We start from the raw sequence: 25,397 nt of genomic DNA, 5'->3' as shown, positions 1-25,397 counted from the left end.
AAAGGGAGCCTCGCCAGAGTAACCATCATCTATGAAGTAGTGCCCAAGAATGACAACCCTGGACCAACTGAGCTAAAAGCGAGATCTGTGCATGCGCGTGAGGACTGGGACTCCCATCCTGCCTGCAGGATGGCTAGAGGACCTCTTCCCTGCGACATCACTGGCTCTACCATCAGCAGCAGGCGGCGGCCTTCCCATGGAATTCTAATAAAGGCTTGGGGCCCTGCTTTATTTATTACAAAAACCAAGAGTTGATGGACTAGTAACATATGAAAATGAAAGTAGAAAACATTCCCTGAAGATTGCGAGACTTTAAATTGTGCACGCTTTGAAACCTTCTGCACTTTTGTGTGGTTTTTTTCCTTTGAATCTTCAGAGAGATTTATGGTTGTAGCACTTCTAGGTGATGTACGAAAATGAAAGTAAAAATATTCAGATGGTAGTAGGAAGCCTTGATAAGGTATTGCATTTGTTGGCCATGCTGTGATAATTAAAGAAAGTATCACAGAAACAAAAAATCTTAATGCTAGTTTTTATTTTATTTGAAAATGTTTAGGCAGACAACCAAAATGAAGTGGTTAACATAATAATAGTTCAGTAGTTCTGTCACTGGTTGGCTGGGGCTTTTTGTTTGTTTGTTAGTTTGGGTTTTTGTTGGTTTGGTTTTTTTGGTTCTATACTAAGAGAAATTTCAGAGTTTCCTGATAATATATTTTAAGTTTCCACCAATTGCATTGTGAGTTCAGAAGCTGTTCATAAAATGCTATTTCAAAAAGCTGTCTAATGCTTTATTTTCCAGTACGTAGTATAATGTTCTCTGTTTTAGTTCTTTAATACACATTTTTCATTTCCACAGCATCCTTAATTTCCTAATTCTTGTGATATCAGATAATTTTAATATTTAAATATTTATAGTCTGCAGCTAAAAATCTGAAATTTTATCATTAAATAGCAGTAATGTCTTTAAAGAGTGGATTTAATCTAAGTTACCAATTCCCTCCTTGATGGTATTTGTTTCTTTTTTGCCACTCAAAAAGAAAAATATGAGAAAACATACATCATTAGGTAAATTCTTGGTGATGAAAAATGTTTATTGTGCCTATACATAAATGTAGAAATGGTAATTTTTTATTTAGAAAGACCTATTAATTAAATGGCAGTACAGTGTCATTTCTGTAAAAAATGCTTCATGTAGACAAAGGCACAGTACTTTAGTATTTCCATTTCTGTATTACAGGATATCAATTAGTGTTTAAATAAATCATATTTCTTTTATCCGTGTATTTCATATTTATTGCCCATAAACTCCTGAAGTAACTTTATGAAAGTACAAAGTAAACTTTATGAAGTAATATAAACCTTATAAAGGTGAAAACAGTTATTACAGTCTTTCTTTCACACTTAATGTGAAAACCAACATATATCAAATAATGTGAACACTGATTTTCAAGTACTGAAACAACTTAAAAGTTATCCAGTTTAAAGTTATAATAATTTCACTTGAAGTTATTTAACTATTTAATATGTTTTTAATATGAATAGGCATATCAGTATGTATCTATGTGTAGCTGTACGTATTTCTGTGTGTGCGTATGTATAAATCCATATATTCTCTGTTTAAATGTTTCACTTCATATACAAAAACTGGGTTTTGACTCTTTTATTACTGCTTGGGGTGCTTGAGGGCTGATTCTGCTCATTTCCAAGTAGATTTTGTTCTAGCTGAAATAGTAGTGGAAATTAAGATAAAACAGGGTAGTTTGGAGGACTAAACCTTTAATTTGTGTTGTGTTTGTAATCAGTTGCATGTCTGTAGTTTGAATGTGTGTATCTCTGAAGACAAAACATGTAAAAGAGTTTTTTTCCACATCTATGCCTTTGTTCCATAACTGAGATGGTTTTGAGATGGTAACTCATGTTAAAGAATGAGACTTACCATGGAGACAAAAAGCTTGCCAGTTCTTTTAACTTGCATGACTGGAATGCTGTTTTTAAGCCTCCTGGAAGCTAATTATCAAAAATTATGGAAGCTCATTATCAAAAATAAAGATGCTGAAAAAGAATAATGAACACGCTATGCTGAAATCAACTTTGTTAATCCAAAGTGCATCTCTCTTCTAAGTTCCTGCTGCTATATCTCTCATTCCTTGCAAAGGAAGCAATTCTATATAATCCTTTCTTCAAAGATCAATAGTAGATGAAAATGGCACAAAATAGTTCTACTTATGTGAATGTTTAAAACTTTGGGTCCATTCTTGGGTAATTGAAGTAAAGAAGCATTGAAACTTTCAAGGAATACTCATGTGTTTTGAAAACACATTTTTCAGATCAGGCAATGATATGCAAGGACCTCATCAGGACAGAAATCAACCAGAAATGGACACCATTGAAGATCTGAGAAGGAAACTCCAGACTCCTGACAAAAGAAACCTGGAATTAGCCAGTCAACACAGTCAAGATGTAAGGAGTTTGTTTGCTTTTTGTTTGCTGTTTTGCTTGCTTTCTTGCATTTACCCTTGAAATAAATGTAATTTGTTTCCTTAACAACAAACTTGGTTTATTAGCTTTATTTAATCTAAAGCATGTGAATGAGCACCCACACCAGCTGCCCCTAACAAACTGCTAAGAGCAGAATTGTTACTTGTAGCAGAAATCATATTTCAAACTAAAGAAAATTTTAAGGAAGTTATTTTCTCACTGCTACTTCATTTAGGTACTAGTTGCCACACAAAAACACCAGGGAAATCTTTTTAATGGGGTTAAATTATTCCCCATTAATGGAGCTCCTTGTTAACAAGGATGCTGCTGCTTTGTAGATGTTTTGAAGAAGTGCAAGTTTTACTTCCCACCTTCATGCATTTAAATGGCTTGAATGTGGCAGCAATGACTGGACTACCTTTCTTATACCAGATAAGAACCAGTCAGTTTTTTTCTTATGACCTGCTCCAAGTACAGGCACCTAGGTTTCTGAAGGGATGATAAAATCAGTAGTGATGATTTAGATTTCTTGACTCCCTCTATACTTGTACAACATACAAAGGGACTAGAAGGAATTACTTTCTAGAAGTTAGAGATTTGTCTTTTGTGGATAAAGAACTGGTAAGGTTCTGGTAAAGAATACCTTGTTATTTACATGAACAATCTCCACACGAGGTTTGTTGTGAGTGCAAACATAGTTTTTACTGTTAATCCCACCCTTTTACAAGTCTACTTAAAAAATAATATTCCCCTTGAAAACTTCATTAATATAAAGAATTGGAAACAGGAAAATGCAAATACCATGAAAGGATAACAGAACATGCTTTTGATAAACATATGTCTTACTCTCTGTTTTGAGTCCTATGTATTAATACATTTTTACATGTGTTCAATGCTTTCTAATTCTATATGGAAATAAAAGAATATATTCACCTGTAAAAAGCAGAAGACAATGGTGAAGAGCATTGAAGAGAATGGTAGTCTTTCCTATCTCCCTTAACCTGCTTTGTTATCACTTGGTAGATAAGAGTTCGAGAACTTGAAGATGCTTTGAAAGAAGAGCAAGGCAGCAGGAGAGAAGCTGTTTCAGCAAAGAAAGATTTCCAAGAGTCAGAAAATGCACATGAGAGAGGAAAAGAAGTGTAAGTTTCCTCCTGAAGCCATTGTAAAATGGCAGTAGGCAGCTTGAGTGCAGCTCCTAGTTTACATTGCCTGCAATTTCCAGTCAGCAGAAAATCTAGTGCAATGTGCCAAACCAAAGGTTCAGAACCTGACAGTCCCTTCACAGCAGGCTCATATCAGTAACCAAAGGTACTGTGAATGGGTACAGAGAGTAACTGGCCTGTTACAGGTTATTTGCCAAAACAAAACTTTTGAAAATCATAGTTATGGTAGGGTCCAGCCTGTAGTAGTGGTTGGGGTGAGAGTAGGAAAACATATCCAGCAGGTCTAGGAAAGATGGCTTTTCATATACACTTACATTGTTATGAAAACATTGTTTTGCACTTCAGTGAGCCAATTGAATCTCCTAGGACCCTTGTCAAAAAGTTGTGTATGATTTATAGTGGGTAATCTTTGTTTTCAATTTTTGAATTGCTACAGAAAGCTTTAATCAGTTAAAAATATTGACTATGGTTAGAAAATTGGACTGCAGAGGTTTAGCAAAATGACAATGCTAGGTAATAAGTGAAAGAACAATTCTCTCTGTTGCAAAATTACTCTGCATTTTCTGCCAGCTGTGGAATTTAAGCCAGTGTAAAGGTGGATTTGTGTAATGGTTCATGTGAAGTGATCACTGAGAATTTAGATTTTGAACTACAAAATATCTTATTGAATGTAGTACTCAAGAGCTCTTTCACCTGCTTATATGCTTTCTTGAAGATTCTTGAAGTCTAGCTAAAAATGTTGTCTTAGATAAAAACTGTACTTGGAAAAAAAAACGTTTTAGTTCAAAACCAAGGGTTGATGAATTAGTAATATATGAAAATGAAAGTAGAAGACATTCCCTTAATTCTGCTAGACTGCACATTGTGTATGGTTTGAAACTTTCCAGGAACTTTGTGTCATTTTTTAATTGAATCTTCAGAGAGCTTTACGATTGTAGAACTTCCAGTTGATACACGAAGACTGAAGCAAAAATCTCCTACAAGTGGTGGAAGGAAGCTTTCATAAAGTACTGCATTTGCTGTGACCATTAAAGAAAATATCATAGTAACAAAAATTCTTAAGGCTACTTTCCATTTTATTTGAAAATGTTTAAGAAAACAATCAAAATTAAGTCATTGATAGAGTAATAGTTCAGCAGTTCTTGTCACTGGTTGGCTGATGTTTTTCTTTGTCTGTTTCTGTTGGTTTGGGGTTTTTTTGGTTCTATACTAAGAAAAAAAAAAGAGTTTTCTAATATATATATTTTTAACTTTCCATCAACTGCATTTTGAATTCAGAAGCTGTTCATAAAATGCTGTTTCAAAAAGGTGCCTAATGCATTTTCTGCCAGTCCATAAAATTATGTTCTCTGGTTTAATGCTCTCATACATCTTTTTTTCATTTTAATTGCATCCTTAATTTGCTATTGCTTGTTGTGTAATTCATGCATGGTATGGTTTTGGTTCCCCACTCCCTTCCACCCCAGATTCAGTTAAGCAGAATACTTAATTGCATAGCTAGTTTCTTCTCTGAGTAAGTTTTAATGTGTGTTCTCATTATGAATTTTTTGTTGGTGGGTATTTAATAGGAGAGCTGAAAGAAACAGATCTGTCTTCTTTTCAAATGGGAATATACTTAGTATTCATTCAATTATAAAATATTCTACTCTGCAGCTAAGAAAATGAAATTTTATCCTTTAATGGTAGCAAAGGCAAGATTTATTCTAATCTACCGATCCCCTCCTTGATGGATGGCATTTGCGTCTTTTATGCCAGTCAAAAAAAATCCCTAAAAAACATACGTCACTAGGTGAATGTTTGGTCATAAAAGTGTTAATTGTGCCTATACAGAAATCTAGAGGTAGACTGGTCATTTTTTATTTAGAAAGATCCACTAATTAAATGCCAATATATCATCATTTCTGTAAAATATATTTAATGTAGACAAAAGTACAGTATCTTAGTATTTACCTATCTGGATTACAAGATCCCAATTTAGTGCTTAATTTATTCACATTTACCGATGTATTTCACATTTATTGCCCATAAACTCTTGCACTTTTGTGTTACTATACCAATGGCAGACTTTGGGAATGGCCAGGGACATGTAAGGAAAAGGTCTGCACATATATCTGGCTGATACAATACCAGGGGTAAAAAAGGCAGAGTTGCCACTTTGTGCTGTGCCACCGGCTGCAGCTGAGCACCCAGCACTGTCCCTTTTTCCTTAGTCAGTCTCTTTGTTGTGTTGCTCTGGGTAAATAAACTTGTAAAATTTTAAAGTGAGCAGTCGTTTCTCACAAAAAGAATATTCATGTTTTTTTCAAAACACATTTTTCAGCTCAGATAATGATAGTACAAGAACCACAGTTACCACAGCATAGAAATCCATGAGAAATGGAAACTGTTGAAAAGTTGACAAGGAAATTCCAGAAGCTTGAGGACAAAAAAATTTGGAATTAACCAATCAGCGCAGCTGAGACATAAGAACATTTTTGTTTCTTTTTGTGCTTTATTTTACCCTTGGAATAAATGCATTTTGTTTCCTTAAATACAATTTATTTGATTGAAATAATCCTCTCATGAGGTAAATCAAAATCAGTCACTAGTTGGAAAGTAACGAAGAAGTGGCCCTGTACAGACCTCTCATGCCTGTCCATAGGAACTAGTAACACTTCCACTGTCATTGCTAATATTTGAAGATATGTCTAAGAAAATACTCCATTCCCTGTTAGACCTACATTCACACGATGCTTGCACTGAATTTTTGGCTCCCTTGAGTCTCTCTTATGTACATCCAGCCTCCATCTCCAGCTGCATTTCAGTTTCTGCTACTCTGCATCTCAACTATGACTGCCCATCCAGGGCCCCACAAGGACACATCCCCTTCCACCTGAGGTGACACACGAGCTCTGGCACCAGCTGCTGTCACTTCTTGGGGATGCAGCAGTCGCCACTTGATCTCCAAATGGGGGCTCCGTGGCCAGGTCTCCATCTCAGGGCCTTTGGGCTCACCAGGTTGCACTGGGACTGACGGTCCCCAGTGACACCTGTCCTGAGAACAGCTCCCCAACCTGCAAGAAATCTTGGGGACCCCCAGTCCCTTTACACCACCAGCTGGGAGACACACAACCTGCTTCAGGACACCTTCCCCAACACCCCCGTGTCCCTGCAATGCAGGACTTCAGTGCCAACACCCCACAGCCTTCCAAACCCAAGCAGCCCCTCTGGCCACTTGCTGTCCCCACACCTCTTTAGTGTAGCTGCCATGATCTCCGTCGGCACCACATCAGCTTACTGTGTCCGGGACAAGCTCCCGAGACCTGCTGCAGCCTCAGCTCACTGATGCACCAGGAAGCAGCACCATCCAGCACCTCAGCGCCAGCACCAGCTACGGACACCCCAGCTCCCCTCAGGCACCCCCGCACCGTGTGAGCTCCCGCCATGGGCACTGAGCTCCCGCTGCCGGGGCCCCCTTGTGCAGGCCCGCCTGGAGCTCAGGGGCCATCTCTGATTCCCGCCTGCGCCTCCTCAGGCGGCAGCGCCGCCGCTTCTCCTCTCGCTGCCCCGTGCCGCTCCGGGCAGCTGCCACCCACACACCGGACACCCACAGAGCCTCCGGCAGCAGCCACAGAGCCTCCGGCAGCAGCCACAGGTGCGGGCACTCGGCACCCCCACAGCCCGGGCTGGGGCACGCTCGGCACACAGCAACCCCCCAGTGCCTGCCCGGGGACAGCACCCTCAGCACCCCCACACCTCAGGAGCATGGGGAAAAGCTGTATGGGGTGCCACGGCCGGGCTTTAGCAGCACAAATGTGGCTTCTCTGAGAAGGTGCTGGAACGTTCCTCCCCGTCCCGGCCCGAAGACGGGCCCGCCGCTGGCAAAGACCGAGCCAAGCAGCGACCGCAGAAACCAGCGACAGCGTGTTCGAACAAGGAAAAAATGAAAATAAGAAGAGACGACACTTCTAGCGGATAAGCATCTTAAATGTACTAGAATATATTTAACTGCAAAAGTCACTGTGGTTTTCCTTTCCGTAGCAGCTCTGGAGAGGAGAACATGACGTTTGTTTCTCTGTAAATCTGCTCCTGACGGGGCTGAGGATCAGCCCCTCATGGCGGGACCTCAGCATTTAGTCGTTTGAAAAGACGATTTCACTCCTCGACCACCTGCTGGGCAGGTACCTAACTTTCACTGGGCCGAATAAAATGACCTCTGAGGTCCATATGTAGCTCGCACTTCGCCAGGGAGCGAGCGGAGGACGGCGGTTCGGGCACTGAGGGAACACACGGCCGGCCCGGTGCCGCGCCTGAGCGAGGCTGGCGCCGGGAGAGCGGTAAGTGCTTCAAAATGTCTGCGGCTCTGGCCGGGGGCGGTCCGGGCCAGGCGGACGAGGGGCTGATCCCCGCCGGCCCCGCCGCTCACGCCGCCCCTCGCTCAAGTGCCGCCGGCGGCGGCTCCCGGGGCTCGGTCGGACGGGGAGGTGCCCGCGGGACAGGTGGGCACTGAGCGGACCCGTCCCGTCCCGTCCCGCAGGTGCCGGGCGCGGCAGCCTCGGGGAGGAAGGGAAGGCGAGACGGCGTCGCTCCCGGAGCGGGGTTTGCCCTGGGCAGAGCATCCTTCGGGGAGCGGGTGGGATGCGGGGCTGCCCGCGGTGCCTCCGCCTTTGCAGAGCATCCAGGCGTGTGTGTCCCGTGTTCGGGATGCGGGAGCGCTCCTGCGAGCCTGGACGAGTCGCTTCAGGTACTCCTCAGAGCACACTGCTCGGTTTTTAAAGGTTGTCCTTTATTTTCACAGAAGGCTTTTTCCTTCATTTTCACGGAAGTCGTGAGCAGAAACTGGAGCGAGTGTACACACTGGAATCGAGGGATGCTTGTGTATAGATGTAAATAGCATGAGCTGCACATGAAAACGTAAATCTGAGTAATATCTTATTTTCATTCCAGCATATGTCCCTCAGCAGCAGCTGACTAGAGAAATTCTCAGTTGTGTACAAATCCTGTACAGATACTCTTTTGGCAACAGTAATAGTAGCATAAACATTTCCTGGTTTGTCCTTCAGTCAAGGAGTAGGTTCAAACTGGAAATGTAAGCACAAATGAATTAGGAAAACTATGCAGCCGCTTTTCCTCAAATGAGCTGGAAAGGGGGAGTTTTTGGTAACCTTATTAATACTTAAATGTTGCTGCCAGTCATTGAGTACTGAAATGCAGTCAAAGGGAACATGCATTTCCTAGAATCACATACAGCTCTGAAGTTTTTCCAAAGTACCAACTTCTTACTACAGAGTGAATTTAAAACCTCCCTTGGAACGTGTTGGCAGTATAGAAGATGCTTCATAGCTGATTTTATCAAGTTGGTAACTAAGCTTTGGCAGCAGTGTTTTAGAAAGCTGATTAATATAATTACTCTATATAGGAAAAATAGGTTTTATCTGGCATCTTGGAGGAAACAAAGACAGAAACCTCAAAAAGACAATTCTGGAGAGTAGCATTTGTTTCCCAGCAGGTAAGCTGCAGACCTTTGCTGAAAAGTCTTGGATTCTTTGATTGAGCAGTATGCCTGATGTGAGACTGAGACTGAAAACTGGCTCCAGTTACTTTGTCAACATCCCTTAATGATATTTGTGCCCAATAGCACAATACTTGGAGGAAAGCACATATAATTAGGTATGTGAGTTCTGGAAGTGGAAGGAGTGGGTGTGCACCTATCTGAACTGGAGACAGAATTTAGGAAAACACCAGGCTGGGTAGCCAAATAACTGTACTGGTTGCTACTTAGTGGCCCTGCAAATGAAATAGTGTTAGCGTGGCTGCTTTGATTTCCCATCTCAAATCAGAAAGACCAGCTGGGCAGGTGTGCTCCAGATTTCTAATAAGCTGGACAAATTGCAATTTGAGGACCAAGTCTCTACTTGTTTACCTGTGTAACTCATGCATCTGCATAGCATCAATATATGGGTAAAAGCCTTTGTTTAATTTTTCTTACATAGCCAGCCATGTGGCCTTGTCATACAATCAAGTGTGTGGTGCTCCCACAAGAGGTGAATCAGTGGCATCACTTTAGTATTGAGTGCTAATGTGCTATGGAAGTGCCATAGCTTTGTCTAGGTTCTTTAGTGTGTGATTTTAAGTCTGGAGTGCTACAAGTCTCTGACAGAAAAGAGCAGTTCACAGGACTGGCTGTGAACTTTGTGCTCTTGCTCACTGATTATAGTCCATATCTGGCAAAAAAACCCCTCAAAACTGCAGGCAGCTCAGTGACCTGTGTGAAGTCAACTGGCTGTGTCTACTTCATTTCCCTGGAAATAGAGTTCCCCTTTTTGGTGTATCAGGTGGTAAAATGGATCCAGAGGTGGCACAGTTCCCCAGGGGAAGGGCTGTGCATGCCAGGTCTGAACCCCCACAGACAGAAACTGTACTGCCCTTGCATTAGGGGGACAAAGGCCTTAGCCTCTTATTTGTATATAAATTTCATCATTTAGATGTCTACTTAAAACTCAGATAGCTAATGCCTTCATTTTATGCCATCACTGGTGGGGTGGGAGTGGGCACCTGGAGGACCTGTCCAGGGGTTCCAGTGCTAAATGACCTGTTTTGATGTGAGCACAAGGGTTTGTAACCAAGGGTTTAACATCTAGCAGAGTTTGGAGTGGGCTTTTCACTGCAGCTGGTAAGGATCCCTTGAATTGATGTTCAGATTACTTGGCAGGAGTTTTGCATGATTTCTCTACCTCCCTTTTCTTGTCTAGGCATTTTCACTTCTTATTTGGGGAGCAAGTGGCTTTTGAGGAAGGTAAAAACCAAATTCTTTGTGTATGTGCCACAGTTTTAGTCTACCCCATGATATGTTGGTTTAAAAACCCCAAAGTTAATGTGGGTAGTAATGTAAGATGGATGCGATCCGATTAAAAAAAAAAAAAAATTAATGTAACACAGTGTAGGGAAATAGTGTTTCTTTAGGTATGGGCAGGAATGGTGTAGTGAAATGACAGTCAAGTTCTAGCATCCTTAGTCCTGTTAAGTAGTGTCTTCCTTGATGAATGACGGCAGTGGAATCAGATTTCAGTGTGTAGTAGTTACATTACAGACTCTTTGCCAGGACATTGATCTTGATTTTTGATACTAACAGATTTTGTTTGTCAGTAATTAGAACTGACTTCTTATGCTCCAGTCAGCAGAGCATAAACGTAGAAATAACTGTAATATTCCTTCATCTGTGAGAAAGGTCTGTGTCTTGATATTCCAAATGTTGGGGTTTTTTTTGGTTCTTTGTTTTTTGTTTGTATTCTTGCTGGGGTTTTTTTTTTGGTTTTTTTTGGTTTTTTTACCTTGTGAAAAGAGTGTGTATCATTTAAAGCCATCTGTCAGAAGACTAGGAGAAGCATTCTGGGGCAGGATTTTCTTTACTGGAATATCGTTATTGACTGTGTCAGCATTCATGCTAATTAAGCCATTCAAGCTGTCTGATCTTTAATTGATATTTTGCCTGTGTAAGGATCATGTTTTAGCATGCAGATGAAAATGATGTGCTTAGTAAAAGCGTTAGGATAATCTTCTTAGACCTTCATGTTACTACAAAAGCTTTTTCTAATGAATGTTTATTCTGTTTGGCAACTGTACAGCCAGTTGAGGAGGGGGAATTAAATTTTGGGGATTCAAGTTTAAAGAGCAGTGGCTGTGCAGGGTGATATGAGAGGCTGTGTTGGCCATGGGGAGCATGGGGAGGCACAAACCCTTCCTGAACATGAGGAACGTGCAGGGATCCTGGTGCTGTGTCACAGCTGAGCCTCTCTGCTCTTGTGCTCTTGAGCAAATACCAGCCTTTATTCCAAACCTCAGCTCTGGCTGTCAGAGTGGGCAGAGCCTGGCTGAGCACACCCAGCCTGGGGCTGCAGCTGGAGGGGACAGCAGGACCTCGGAGACGCACTTTGTCCACCAGCTGACCTCGTGTGAAACTCCTCCATTTGGGTTCTTCTTCCAAAATGGGCATAATATTGCTGCTGCTGGGCAAGCAGAGTGTGTTCCTTGAAGTGCTCCTTGCCTTAGGATGACTACAGATGGCTCAACATTATTAGCTACTTTATATTCTGTATGGTATCATTAAAGTTACTGTTTTGTTTTGGTTTGGTTTTTTTTTCATTCACAGTCATCTCTGTGAAAAGATCGTTCTTATTTCAACTCCTTTCTTGGCTTCCGTGTCATACTCCTATACCACTGGAGTGTCAGAGCTGTGTCTTTGAATCTGGAAGATCCCAATGTGTGTAGCCACTGGGAAAGGTAATGCTCTCCTTTTGGAAGAATAAGTGACGTAAATTCCAATGTAATAATTTTGCTTTGCTTTACTTGGCATGCTTCAAATTACTGAAGGCTTTTAGCTGAATTCAAAAACCGGTGGAAAATCAGTTTACTGCGTGGACAGGTGAGTTCATGGCTAACTAAAAGATTATTTAACAGTGGGCTGAAATGCATCTTTGCATTGGGGGTTAGGATGCAAAACACTGCTACAGTAATACTAGCAATCTTACACAACCATCTGGGTACAAGAAGTGAGTAAAAATAGCTCTTTGTAATTTAGGTGAAAATAAGTTTTACATATGCAAAATATAACTAGCCATATTAGAATTTGGGCAAATTTGATTCTCTCTTATTCAGCACTCACAGGATCTGTATTAATATTCTGTGTTATATTATTTTGATGAGGTTCAAATATTTGTAACATGCAAAATGAAATTTGCCATCAATCTAGTTGGTCTGTTTGTTCATCCAATTTCACGTGAATTGCAAAATGCCACAATGTGTTTGAGAGGTTGGGCCTCAAGCTTCTGCTGAATTTCTTTCCTTGTGTAAAGGTTATGATAGGGAAAACAAACCTTCTGGTCTCATTATAACTGTCATGCCTGGAAATCATCAGCTGGTCCATGAAAATAATTTTCCCAGTTCACTTGGGGACATCAGTATTTCCTGTGCTTACCGTAAAACTGTGGTTTAGGCTTAATCATGAGGAGTTCTACTAAGCCACTGTACTTTTATTTGTGATTGTTATGGCTGAATCTTTATAAAGAAGATGCAAAGTCATATTTACTTTTCATAGAGTCTCTTTATTAAAAATAAACAAATGCAACATTTTGAGGACTTTCCTTGGGAATTTCCCTGAGCTTCTTGTGTAGCATTTAGCACCTCTGCCTCAGCCGCTGTGTACAGTTCATACAACAATGTGGATATGAAATAGTCACCATATTAAATATCTGTTCAGAGTAGTCAGGCAATTGTCTACATTGTTACTGGATTCTGTCCAATATTTTGTCTGATTTGTTTACAGATTTGGTAGGTAAAAGTGTTTTGAGGGGAAGCTACAATATAGTGAAAGCAAAATGGGGATGAAACCTCAAACGCACTATTTACTATTATATTATATATTATATTACATTACATTACATTACATTACATTACATTACATTACATTACATTACATTACATTATATTATATTATATTATATTATATTATATTATATTATATTATATTATATTATATTATATTATTATAATGTAATTTTAAAAAAACTAATCAAAGTCTGCAGAAGGAAAAATATACCAAAAAATGCATCTAGCAAACATGCCCACTTTGTTGCATGAACTTTATTTCTTCTTGTGCTATGCCTCAGAAATGGAGCAGAGCTCCAAGTACATTTAATGTTCACGCTGCTGCCCAAAGCAGGTGACAGAGGGACAGAAGTATGAAAGGTCAAAGCCCCAGACAGAAGCTCTTGACTGCCACTGCCACTGTTGTCTCCTTTAAATAAACAATAAGCCTCAGTCAGTACTAGAGTGGTCTTTAGAAATGAACTGTGAGAAGGGGTAGAGCGTGCCCTGCCTCAGGGTAGCAGTGCAGAGCTTCAGGCGAGTGCCAGCATCCCAGTGATATTTTGTTGGGCTGGGACAGCTGGGTGCATTAGGGCTGCTTGTCTTCATGCAGGAAAAAGGGAGTAGGGTGTGTGCCCAGTGAAGCAGCAGATCAAAGCTAAGTCTTACATGAAACTCTAAAAGAAGACACATAGAGAACATCTGGCCATGGACTAGCCCTGAGAACTTCTCCTCACAGAAGGACAGAGAAGACAATTGTGGGAAGGTCTGCATTTCCTAACTCAATCTTTATTTCAGATATCCAAACTTCAGCCTCACTTTTCTGTGATTTGTCCATGGAGTTAGTTGTTGTCTTGCTCTCTACTTTATTATTTTATTTGTTTTAAAATCACTCCGAAATAATAATGAAAAAGTGAAACAACACACAACATACCCTCCATCCCCCCTTCTTTCATTTGGCACAATATATTTTAAATAAGTACATGAGACAGAATTAGCAAAACCGCAGCTGAAAGCCACTTACAGCCATCAAATCACATATGAGAAATGAAATTTTGAGACTTATCCCAGACAGTCTGAAATGTTATGGAGTTTTTATCTGTTGCAATTAAACCTTCAGTCTTAAGGATATATCCCAAGTATCCTGATGGAGGTGGCTGTAAGACAAAACCTGAAAGAAGCTCAGGATACAGTGGCTGATGCCAGCAAAGAGTTAAATCATCTGCATGCTGGGTGTGCAGACAGAGAATTTAACAGGAACTTGAAAAACAGAGCTACAGAAAGTACAGCAGTGCTCAGGGAAGAAGCAAGTGCTTTTCCAGGATCCTGTAGGGTGGCGTTTATTCACTTGTTGTTTGACATACACGCTCACATCGGGGCTCAAAATATCTGCGTTCAAGAGGTTTTACGAGAACCTTTCATAACCCTGACTCTCTCCTCATGGAGGGAAATGAGCTCCTTTGGTCCAGAGAGCGCCCTGCTTTGAATTCTGTGCACAGACATTCGAAACTTTCCAGCTGTTCGTTCCTCTCTCTGGCCCAAGAGTGCGCTGTCCTGAGGATTCGCACATCTCGGTGTGGCTTTGGTGTCAGTCGGTGCTTTCAGTGTCCTGCACTTTTATTTTCCCTTGGGGAGCCCTTAAGCCTTAAAACACGTCCGGGAGGGCGGGGAGAGCAGCGGGAGCCCCGGCAGAGCCCGCCCGGTTCGGGCATTGTGGCATCACCGTGCGCGTCCGTGGCAACCGTGGAGTTCCCGGCTGCGGCTCCGCGTTTGTCGCAGCTGGTCCCAGCCCTGCAGTCGCTGCGGTGCCGGGAGCCGCTGCCCTGCGAGCGTCGCAGCTCGTCATGCTGGAGGAGGAGCAGCATCGCCACCGCTCCAGGCACCGCCGGCAGACTGTCCGGTGAGTTCTGCGCTTCCGCTGCCCGTTTGTTGATGCTCCAGGCTTTGCCTGCTTTCACTTAGTGCGCTTCGACTTTTTAAGATCGCGTTTGCCTTTATTCTTGGGTGGTGTCTGTCACCTTCACATGTCGTGGCACCTTCAAATGTCTTGTTCCAGCCCCTGCCATGGGCTCTGCTCGCCCAGGTTGCTGCTCCCAGCCGTGTCCAGCCTGATCTTGGACACTTGCAGGGATGGGACAGCCGCAGCCGCCCTGAACAACCTATGCCAGGGCCTCACCACCCTCAATGAGGAGAGTTTCTTCCTCATATCTATTCTAAATCAGTGGTCTGCTCTGAAGTATTCAGCATATATTCAGAAGCTTGCAAGAAGAAACTGATACAAGTTTTTTATGACACATCAGACACAATTCCCCCAGCAAAAACTTTCTTTGCTGTTTTGTTTAATTATGGAACTGCCATAAGCCGTTCCATGGCACTGGAATTTTTTTTTCTGGATGAAATAGCATGCTTTTTAAATTTATGCCTATGTGTGGTAGTAAGCTAATGAGAGTTTGGTGTAACTTGCAAAAATAAGGAGACTAGTGTTACAAAAAGACTAATTTCTTAGTTCTCAAGGCTACATCAATGCAAAACTGCTGTGCAATTTCTGACAGCCTTAGCAGCCTTTAACACAGCAAGTGTTCTATTAGACAGGTAACATGGTGTATTTGAGCTACTTAAAAAATCATAGTACTATCATTTATCTCCCTTAGAAGTGGTTTGAAGAGAAGCAGAGTTTGCAATCTTCTAGGAGAATGTAGCTCAATCTACACAAACATAACACAAAATAACAAAATTATTGGTGTTCTGAAAACTCTGACAGTGAATAGTCTCCTCTCTATATATATGTATTTATTTCTCTACAATATTCAGGCTTGGAGGACTGGCAATACAATTCTGTTTTCTAAAGCTCCCATCAAATTGCAGTTGTGGTAATTGCTCAAGTGACGTGGCAGTGACACTGTGTAATTGTTCAAGAGTGGTTAAAAGTTTAATATTTTAGAGGGTTGACAAATAAAGTAAAGCCTATCTGTGCTAGAGGCCGTAATGATTTTATGATATGGAAGAGACTAATCTTTGATGGTCATCAAGTCAAAGAATATATGGTTGACTATGTTCTTAATTCCCCACAGTTTATAGACTTCATAAGCTGTATATTCACCACCATGACTTCACAGACTTCAATCAACATCACTTGTGGGGAAGCTAATCGGTGAGGTCCAGTTCTGGATTTTTATGTCTAGCAGATTGTTTCCTGCTTTTGTGGCTTCTTTATTTTCTAGATGCCTGAAATGATGCAATTCAGGAGGAACCAGATATGCTGTATACATGCAAGCTGTCATAGAGCCATCAGGAGGCAGAGAGAGTTCTGCCAGCACATAGGAATACTGCCCAGGAGGCACAGGAGGTTTTCCACATTAATTGAGGTGGTAGAGCTTGGCTTTGAGTCTTACCATGATCCCTGTGTTTTATAACTTAATAGGAGTTTGATCTTTGTCACAAACTATTTGTCTCTCTTTAGTCTGTACAAAACTGCCAGTTACATAGGAACAGCCAAATTCCACAAATACGGACTTTGGTCAGAAAATCAGACTGCAGTCTGCTCCTTCAGCTGCAGAAATTTAGCAAAATGACACTGCTAGGTAGTAAGTGAAAGAACATTTCTCTCTCTTGCAAGATTACTCTGCATTTTCTGCCAGCTGTGGAAACGAAGCCAGTGTAAAGGTGGATTTGTGTCAATGTTGAGTGTAACCATCAGACTTGTGAACGCTGAGAATTTGGGGTTTGAACTACAAAATCTCTTCTGCAATGTAGAAATCAAGAGCTCCTTCACCTCATATGCTTCCTTGAAGATTCTTAAAGTCCTGCTAAAAACGATGTCTTAGATAGAAACAGTGTGCGTGAAAAACGTGTTTTAGCTCAAAACCAAGGGTTGATGAACTAGTAGTACATGAAAATAGAATTTGAAAACATTCTCTGAAATTTGAGAGACATTAAATTGTGCATGCTTTGAAACTTTCCACACTTTTGTGGGGTTTTTTCTTTGAATCTTCAGAGAGCTTTATGGTTGTAGCAATTCTAGTTGTTACATGAAGATGAAAGTAAAAATCTCCAGGTGGAAGTAGGAAGCCTTCATAAGGTACTGCTTTTATTTGCCATGCTGTGATAATTAAAGAAAGTATCACAGAAGCAAAAATTCTTAAGGCTAGTTTCTATAGTATTTGAAAATGTTTAGGTAGATAAGCAAAATGAAGTCGTTAACATAATAATAGTTCAGCCATTCTGTCACTGGTTAGTTGGGTTTTTTTCCTTCATTTATTTGTTTTTGTTAGCTTGGTTTTTTTAAAATTCTATATGCAAAAAAATAGGGTTTTCTGATATATGTTTTTAAGTTTCCACCTACTACATTATGAGTTCAGAAGTTGTTCATAAAATGCTACTTCTAAAAGATGTCTAATGTTTTTTTTTTCCCAGTACATTATATAATAATCTCTGGTTTAGTGCTCTAATTTTCATTTTTCATTTCCATAGCATCCTTAATTTGCTAATTCCTGTGGTGCCATATAATTTTGCAGCTGAAAACCTGAAATTTTATCTTTTAATAGTAGTAATGTCATTAAAGGCAAGACTTCTAAGTTACCAATCCCCTCCTTGATGGCATTTGTGTCTTTTTAGCCAGTCAAAGAAAAAAAAAAACATGAGCAAACCTGTCATTTTGGTAATGAAAAATGTTTATTGTGCCTATACATAAATGTAGAAGAAAAGTGGTAATTTTTTTTATTTAGAAGGATCTATTTATTAAATGGCAGTACAATATCATTTCTGTAAAAAATACTTGATGTTGACAAAGGTACGGTTCTTTAGTATTTACATTTCTGTATTATATGATACCAATTTAGTGCTTATTTCATATTTTTTTATCAGTGTATTTCACTTTTATTGCCCACAAACTCTTGCAGTTTTGTGTGGAGGAAACAGTTACTGCAGTCTTTCTTACATACTTAAAATAATATGAAAACCAACATATCAAATAATATGAACACTGATTTTCAAGTACTGAAATAACTTCAAAGTTGTCCAGTTTGAAGTTATAATAATTTCAATTAAAGATATTTCACTAGTTAATAAATGTGGTTTTAATATGCATACATTCATCTATGTGTATATGTTTATGTGTATCTGCATATATTTATGTCTGTATATATATATACAAATTTGTATATTTTATATTTGGATTTCTCACTTAATATACAGAAACTTGGTTTTGACTCTTTTATTACTGTTTGGGGTGCTTGAAGGCTGATGCTGCTCATTTCCAAGTAGATTTTGTTATAGCTGAAATAGTTGTGGAAATTAAGATTGAACAGAGTAATTGGAGGAACCAAACCTTTAATTTGTCTTGTGTTTGTAATCAGTTGCATGTCTGTAGTTTGAATGTGTGTATCTCTGAAGACAAAGTATGCAAAAGGGAGGTTTTTTTTACATCTATGAATTTGTTTCATAACTGAGATGGTTTTGAGATGGTAACTCCTGTTAAAAAAATGAGACTTATCATGGAGACAAAGAGCTTGCCAGTTCTTTTAACTTGCATTATCGGAATGCTGTTTTTAAGCCTCCTGGAAGTTAATGATCAAAAATTATGGAAGTTCATTATTGAAAACAAATACAGAAAAGGATAATGAGCACATTATGCTGAAATCAGTTTTTTTAATGCAAAGTGCATTTCTCTTTCAAGTTCCTGCTGCCATATGTTTCATACCTTGCAAAAGAAGCAATTCTGTATAATGCTTTCTTCAAAGAGCAATAGTAGATGCAAATGGCACAGAAGTAATATTATTTATGTGAATATTTAAATCTCGGGGCCCATGCTTGGGTAATTGAAGTAAAGTGCCTTTGAATTTTTAAAGGAATACTCATTTTAAAGGAAAACACATTTTTCAGATCAGGCACTGATATGCAAGGATCTCCTCAGGGCAGAAATCAATCCGAAAGGGATCTCATTGAAGATTTGAGAAGGAATGTCCAGGCGCTTGAGACAAAATACTTGGAATTCACCAGTCAAAACAGTGAAGATGTAAGGACTTTTTTTGTTTGCTTTCTTGCTTACTTGCTTTCTTTTACCCTTGAAATAAATGTAATTTATTTCCTTAAATGCAATTTGTTCCTCTCATCGAGAGAATCAAAATCACCGTCGCTAGTTGGAAAATAACAAAGCAGCAGCACTGTACAGATCTCTCATGCCTGTCTGTAGGAACTGATATAACTTTTAGTGTCATTGCTGATAGTTGAAGGTGTGTGTAAGAAACTTGAGCACTACACAACAGCAGAGTCATGCAGAGGAATATTTTGCACCCAGCCTTGGAATTCTCAATGTAAGACATGGTTTGTTGGATTGAGTGTTTTAATTCTGGTAATTCCAGGGATCCATTTTAGAGAATCATCCCACCATTGATGGAGCAAATCAAATTGAAGATTTGAGAAGGAATGTCCAGGCGCTTGAGACAAAATACTTGGAATTCACCAGTCAAAACAGTGAAGATGTAAGGACTTTTTTTGTTTGCTTTCTTGCTTACTTGCTTTCTTTTACCCTTGAAATAAATGTAATTTATTTCCTTAAATGCCTCTCATTGAGAGAATCAAAATCACCGTCACTAGTTGGAAAATAACAATACAGCAGCACTGTACAGATCTCTCATGCCTGTCTGTAGGAACTGATATAACTTTTAGTGTCATTGCTGATAGTTGAAGGTGTGTGTAAGAAACTTGAGCACTACACAACAGCAGAGTCATGCAGAGGAATATTTTGCACCCAGCCTTGGGAATTCTCAATGTAAGACATGGTTTGTTGGATTGAGTGTTTTAATCCTGGTAATTCCAGGGATCCATTTTAGAGAATCATCCCACCATTGATGGAGCAACAAGAGCACAACAAGAACAAATCATTGTGTAAGAAGCAGGAATCTCTAAAAAATAGATATGGAATAACAAACTTGGTTTATTGGCTGTATTTAATCTAAAACAGATGAATGAGCACCCACAGCAGCTGCCCCTAACAAACTCCTAAGAGCAGAATTCTTACTTGCAGCAGTGATCATAATTAAAACTAAAGAAAATTTCAACAAAATATTTTCTTAGTGCTACTTCATTTAGGTACTAGTTTGCCACAAGTGCATCAGGCAGAATTTTTTTAATGGGGTTAAATAATTTCCCATTAATGGTGCTCCTATTAATAAGGATAGTGCTGCTTTGTAGATGTTGTGAAGAAATGTATATTTGACTATCCACCTTCTTGCATTCAAATGGCTTGAATGTGGTAATTTCTGGCAGCAGTGACTAGACTATCTTTCTTACACCGGATCAGAACCTTTTTTGAAGTGTATTCTCTGTTTTGTTTGTAGTGTTTAATAGCATTCTGCTTGACTGCTGAACATCATTGGACGGAAGTTTGTGTTTCCATAATGAGTTACTAGGTGTCTGATAATCTAGAATCCCACCATGACTGTTTTTCCAGTTGTTAAATAAATTATCAGAAAATTGACTGTAGAATACAATTGTAACTTTTGTTGTCTAAAGGCAGAAGTATCTTTGAGAGAAGGGTATGTTTAAGGTACATGAAAATGATATAAGTAGAGGATCAGTTTGCATTTTCAAAAAAGCATCCAAAATTCTAAGTTTCAAGATTGTATTTCAAATTCAGACATGACACTACAACAGCTGTGAATGCAATTTCTGAAATTTTTTTTTTCTAGATGTCTCACTATGAAGATGATTTAATGAAATTAATGTTAGAACTCGAGAGAGGAGAGGCTCTTCGTGGAGTTCTGGAGAGTAAAATGTCATTTGCTAGAAAAGACGCTCAGATGCGGATGTATTCTGCAGAGAACGAGATATGTGATGCAAAAGCCAAACTTCGGGAACTGCAAGGTAAGTTGAAAAAAGACGGAAACACATGGACCAGAGGCTACATCAGTCCCATGTCATTCAAACAAGCAGAGAATGCACAAAGTTTTATGGCTACTATGCTTTTTTTGAAACCTTTAACTTTCCCATGCCTTACTCATCTGCTTTTGTAAGCTCCTAAGAGTTTACAGAGCCCTTGCTGCCTCACATGAATTAAATATAATCTGCAAGACCTATCAATGCCTCATTTTGCCCTTGCTCCTTACCTGCTGTTACTCCTTCCTTCAGCGTGTACAGAATTGGAATTAAGGGGTCCCTCTCTACATCCTGCTTATCACTATGTCCAGCAGTTCTTCCTTTTTCATTTCAGGGGGAAAACAAATCAAATCTAGTTCTGCTTATTTGTTTACCTTTTCCAAAAACTTTCTTTCCCCTCAGGAGTTCTTATTGTACTACTTTTTTCTCTTATCTTTTAACGTATTTCTAGTTTTCACTGTTTTTATCTGGCCTCTTCATGTCATCTTTGCTTTTCTTTTTATACATATAATTTGTATTATGCATTTAGTGTATTATATGTGTATATGTATATGTATATATATTACATGTGTATTGTGTATTCAGTATGTGGAAAGGAAGGGGTTTACCTAGACTTTTTTTTCCCCCTACTAGTTCTGCATTCAGAAATTCAAATTTTCTTAGTCCTTTTCAAGCTGTGAGAGATTTCTCACACTTTAAAGTTGGGGTGATGCATTTATTATTATCTATGTAAGTATAATACTCTTTACATTTAGTAGAGGAGATGTAGTTGTGAACTTTTGCTGTTCAATGAAAAGACTGGAGCACTCCTGGAGATTGTAACCTTACAAGGATGGAAGGAGACTCTGAAACTTGCAAGTGCACCTTATACTGCCCTTTTTTTTTTTTTTTTTTTTAAGATAATAAGAAATCTGCACTTTCACTCATTTGGAGAACACACAAGTTACAAAAATCTTCTTACCTGATTTTAATCAACTGGGTGTCACTTGTCAACATTATTGCATAGCTAAGGAATGCAGGTCTCCTGGTAGAAATGCTCTCCTTATCATGTGGCTTTCCTTACACAAGTCATACGTGTAACCTAACAGTATAAATCACACAATTTAAAATAATACCAATACGAAACTTATATTATAAATCCCATTAAGTAACTTAGGACAAAGTGTTCAGAAATATAGTCGTTCAACCCCACACTTGCTATTTGGCAAAGAAAGTGCCTTTTCTATGCAAGAATTGTTTGTTACTCAGTATTCTAGCTATGGGAACTTTTAACTTGTCAGACTGTTGTAACATATTTGAATATTACAGTGATTTAATTAAAATGTGGCCTGTAACATTATGCCTGACTAATATTTGAAGAGTATGAAGTGTTGATTTCAATTGATGGTGAAACGTAAAGGACTCCCTTCAGTGGCTAACATGGCATGTGTTCCCTAATTAGAGTGAAAGGGAGAATAAATTTGTTTAAAAACACACCCTAGCAACTCTAATGATAGGGGGTAAAAGATCTCTGTAAATATTTGTAGCACTTCAAATAAAGTGCTCTTGTTTTCCACCATCTCCAAGGGCAGGATACTTGTTGTAATGCCCTTTGCCTACCAAAGATTAATATCTGAAATCAGGTGCCCTGTGTTTCAAATTAAGACAAGAACCATACAGTCATGAGTATTCCACATACATACCTTTGTGAGAGGGATTTAACAGCAGATGTAGTTTCTCTATTGATTTATTTTTTTATTCTTCTATTTTATTCCAGCACGCAGGAGTGAGCCTAGACAGCAAACTTTTACATATGGATCAGAAGGTTAGTTTGGCCAGAGCTATAGTCCATATTTCCCAAAAATGGTAGCAGAAGGTGACCTAAGCATTGAGGAACTGCACCATGGAACCAACACTGGGTCTGGAATGGAGTTAACCTCTGATGTGTCACCCTAGAAACCTATACTGTGTCTGGAACCAACACAGCCTTCCCTTCCAACCATAACTATGTCTGTTCTGTGCAATTCCATAGTTTGAAGCATTTTCTTCCACTGAAGTAAATTTACTTTCTCCGACAAATCCAATTGGTTTTCATTTCTGTGCACTTTGTTGTTTTTCAAATTTACTTTCTCTGAACAGCATCCTTTTGGAATCCATTTGTACCCCAAGGAATGAGTACACCTTGTAGTCCTGCTCCTCGTGGTAAGTGTCCTTTTCAAGCAGTTAGAGTCACTTGGATATGGGTTCCTAGGCAGCATCTCCCTTCATGCTGCACAGCTTCCGTAGGCAAATAACAACAGGAGTTAAGTGCAAAGATCATGGAATAATAAAGTAAGTACTATCAGAAAGTACTTACTGAGTACTGAGACTTGTTTCAGAGGAGAAAGGAGGTGGTGAAAGCTAACACAGGGATGAAAATTTTTGTCAGGGTGACAGTTAAATTAGTTTGTTAGCAGTTACAATGATGAGGAGTAAAAGATGTGCGTAAATATTTGTAGCACTTCAAATAAAGTGCTTTTGTTTTCCAACACTTCTAAGGCAGGATACTTGTGCTAATGTCCTTTATCTGAGAAAGATTAATACTTATAATCAGGCACCATGTGTTTCAAACAAGCACTTAAGACAAGAAGCAAACAGTTATAAGTTTTTCACATATGTGCCTTTGTGAGAGGTATTTAACAGTAAATGTAGATTCTGTCTTGATTTGGTTTTTATTTGTTTTTTTATTCCAATACACTGGGGACAGCCTAGACACAGAACCTACACTGTGTCTGGAACTGACACAGCCTCTGGTATGGCACCCTACAGAACCTACACTGTGTCTGTAACCAACATAGCCTTCCCTTCCAACCATAACTATTTCAGTTCTTTGCATTTCCTTTGTTTTTAATATTACATTCTCTGAATTTCATTTACTTTCTCCGGCAGAATCTCTTCCAAGTTACTTCATACCCGAGGAGTCAGCACTCCTCTTCGTCCTGATGGTAAGTTCTGCTTTTCTGCAGTTTTAGTCACTTAGATGTGGGTTCAGAGCCAGCATCTCCCTTCATGCTGCACAGCTGCTCTAGGCAAGCAACAACAATAACTATTTGCAAAGGTAATGCACTAATAAAATTTCTGCTAACAGAAATGTTCTGAGACATTTTTCAGAGAAGAAGGGAGGTGGTGAAAACTAACACAGGCATGAAAATTTTTGTCAGGGCGACTGTTAAATTAGTTTGTTCTCTGGATTAAAAAAATACACCCTAGCAGCTATAATGATGAGAAGTAAAAGATGTGCGTAAATATTTGTAGCACTTCAAATAAAGTGCTGTTGTTTTCCAACACTTCCTAGGGCAGAATGCTTGTGTTATTGTCCTTCATCAAAGAAAGATTAATGTCTATAATCAGTTGCTGTTTGCTTCAAATAAGCACCTAGGACAAGAAGCAAACAGTTACAAGTACTTCACATACATACCACTGTGAGAGGTATTTAACAGCAAATGTAGATACTCTCTTGTACTTTCTTGTTTTTCAGTTCCAGCAAGCTGGAGAGAGCTTAGTGATGAAGTTTTTACCCCTGCGAGACCAATTAGTGATGAAGTTTTCACCCCTCCGAGAGAGCTTAGTGATGAAGTTTTTACCCCTCCGAGAGAGATTAGTGATGAAGTTTTTACCCCAGGTGGGAGAGATGAAGATTTTACCAGCGGGTCAAAAAGTGGCTTTGACCGAAGTCACAGCCGACATTTCGGGCCACTGCGACCTCTAGCCAACCGAACCGCTGATCGGATGTACTACACAAGAAGCGACTCTGACTTACAGGACTCTCTCTGGGTGTATCACCAACCTAACGTGATTAGAATCCCCATCCCCAGTAACAGGAATGGCAGAACTTACTGTGTACGACGACCAACAACGAGCATGTATGTCCAGGTTAGCCCGACCGGAATCGAAACCATCTCATGGCTGGATGATTCCTCCCGTCTTAGGTCATTAAGTCCTTTTACCATGTCCAGTTCTGCCTGGGAAAGGCTTAGAGCTCCAGTTAGTACTCCAGTTCATTCTCCTGCTCCAGTCAACACATCCTTCAGGAACAGACCACGCAGATCCCTTTCTTTGCCTCCATTCAGATCTGTCAGCCAGCATATCTAATCCAACACCAGAAGTACTCAGGAAATGTAGTTATCACACTCTTGGCTGTGACAGTTTTCTTAAAGAATATCCCAGCTTCTCTTCAGAAGGAAAAAGCTCTAGAAATGTAAAAAGAGCTAATTAAAGTACAGCTTTACCTACCTTTGTATTGTAGTTCAGTGTATATTTTTGCCTGTAATTTCATATTCTTATGAAAATGTGCATTCATATTTTCACATTTCTCTGTTTCTAATTATTCATATACCAAAACAATTTTAAACTATTATTTATTGCATTTGGGTAGTTTTCCTCATTCTTAAAAAAAAAAATTCCCAAAGCCCTTTAGTCTCTGTCTCTCAAAGTTGTTTTATACATGTCTATGGCAGCAGCCTTGCTGATCTTTCTGCTTTTTCAGTTGAGCAAGACTCTCATCCAGGCAAACAGACT

The 25,397-nt window shown here is 39.5% G+C and overlaps 1 protein-coding gene across 3 annotated transcripts in view; it reads left to right on the top strand.

Moving 5' to 3' along the window:
• Positions 1–438: 438 nt before the first annotated feature.
• Positions 439–25,397, top strand: part of LOC306814878 (coiled-coil domain-containing protein 171-like) — a 167,125-nt gene continuing 142,166 nt past the window's right edge. The window contains exons 1-5 of one of the 3 annotated variants that reach the window (XM_079331370.1): positions 14,216–14,886; positions 16,058–16,137; positions 18,867–18,999; positions 20,675–20,849; positions 22,618–22,665. In XM_079331370.1, coding sequence (XP_079187496.1) covers positions 16,091–16,137; positions 18,867–18,999; positions 20,675–20,849; positions 22,618–22,665 — 403 coding nt within the window. In that variant the 5' untranslated portion in view covers positions 14,216–14,886; positions 16,058–16,090. Of the gene's footprint in view, positions 461–1,825; positions 2,461–14,215; positions 14,887–16,057; positions 16,138–18,866; positions 19,000–20,674; positions 20,850–22,617; positions 22,666–25,397 lie in introns of those variants that run through there. The other 2 variants (XM_079331372.1, XM_079331371.1) reach the window with 2 other exon arrangements.

Source organism: Erithacus rubecula (assembly GCF_903797595.1).
Source record: "Erithacus rubecula genome assembly, contig: SUPER_Z_unloc_3, whole genome shotgun sequence".
NCBI classification, from domain to species: domain Eukaryota; kingdom Metazoa; phylum Chordata; class Aves; order Passeriformes; family Muscicapidae; genus Erithacus; species Erithacus rubecula.
Note: the sequence above shows the minus strand (reverse complement) of the source record. Positions and strands in the feature narration are given on the sequence as shown.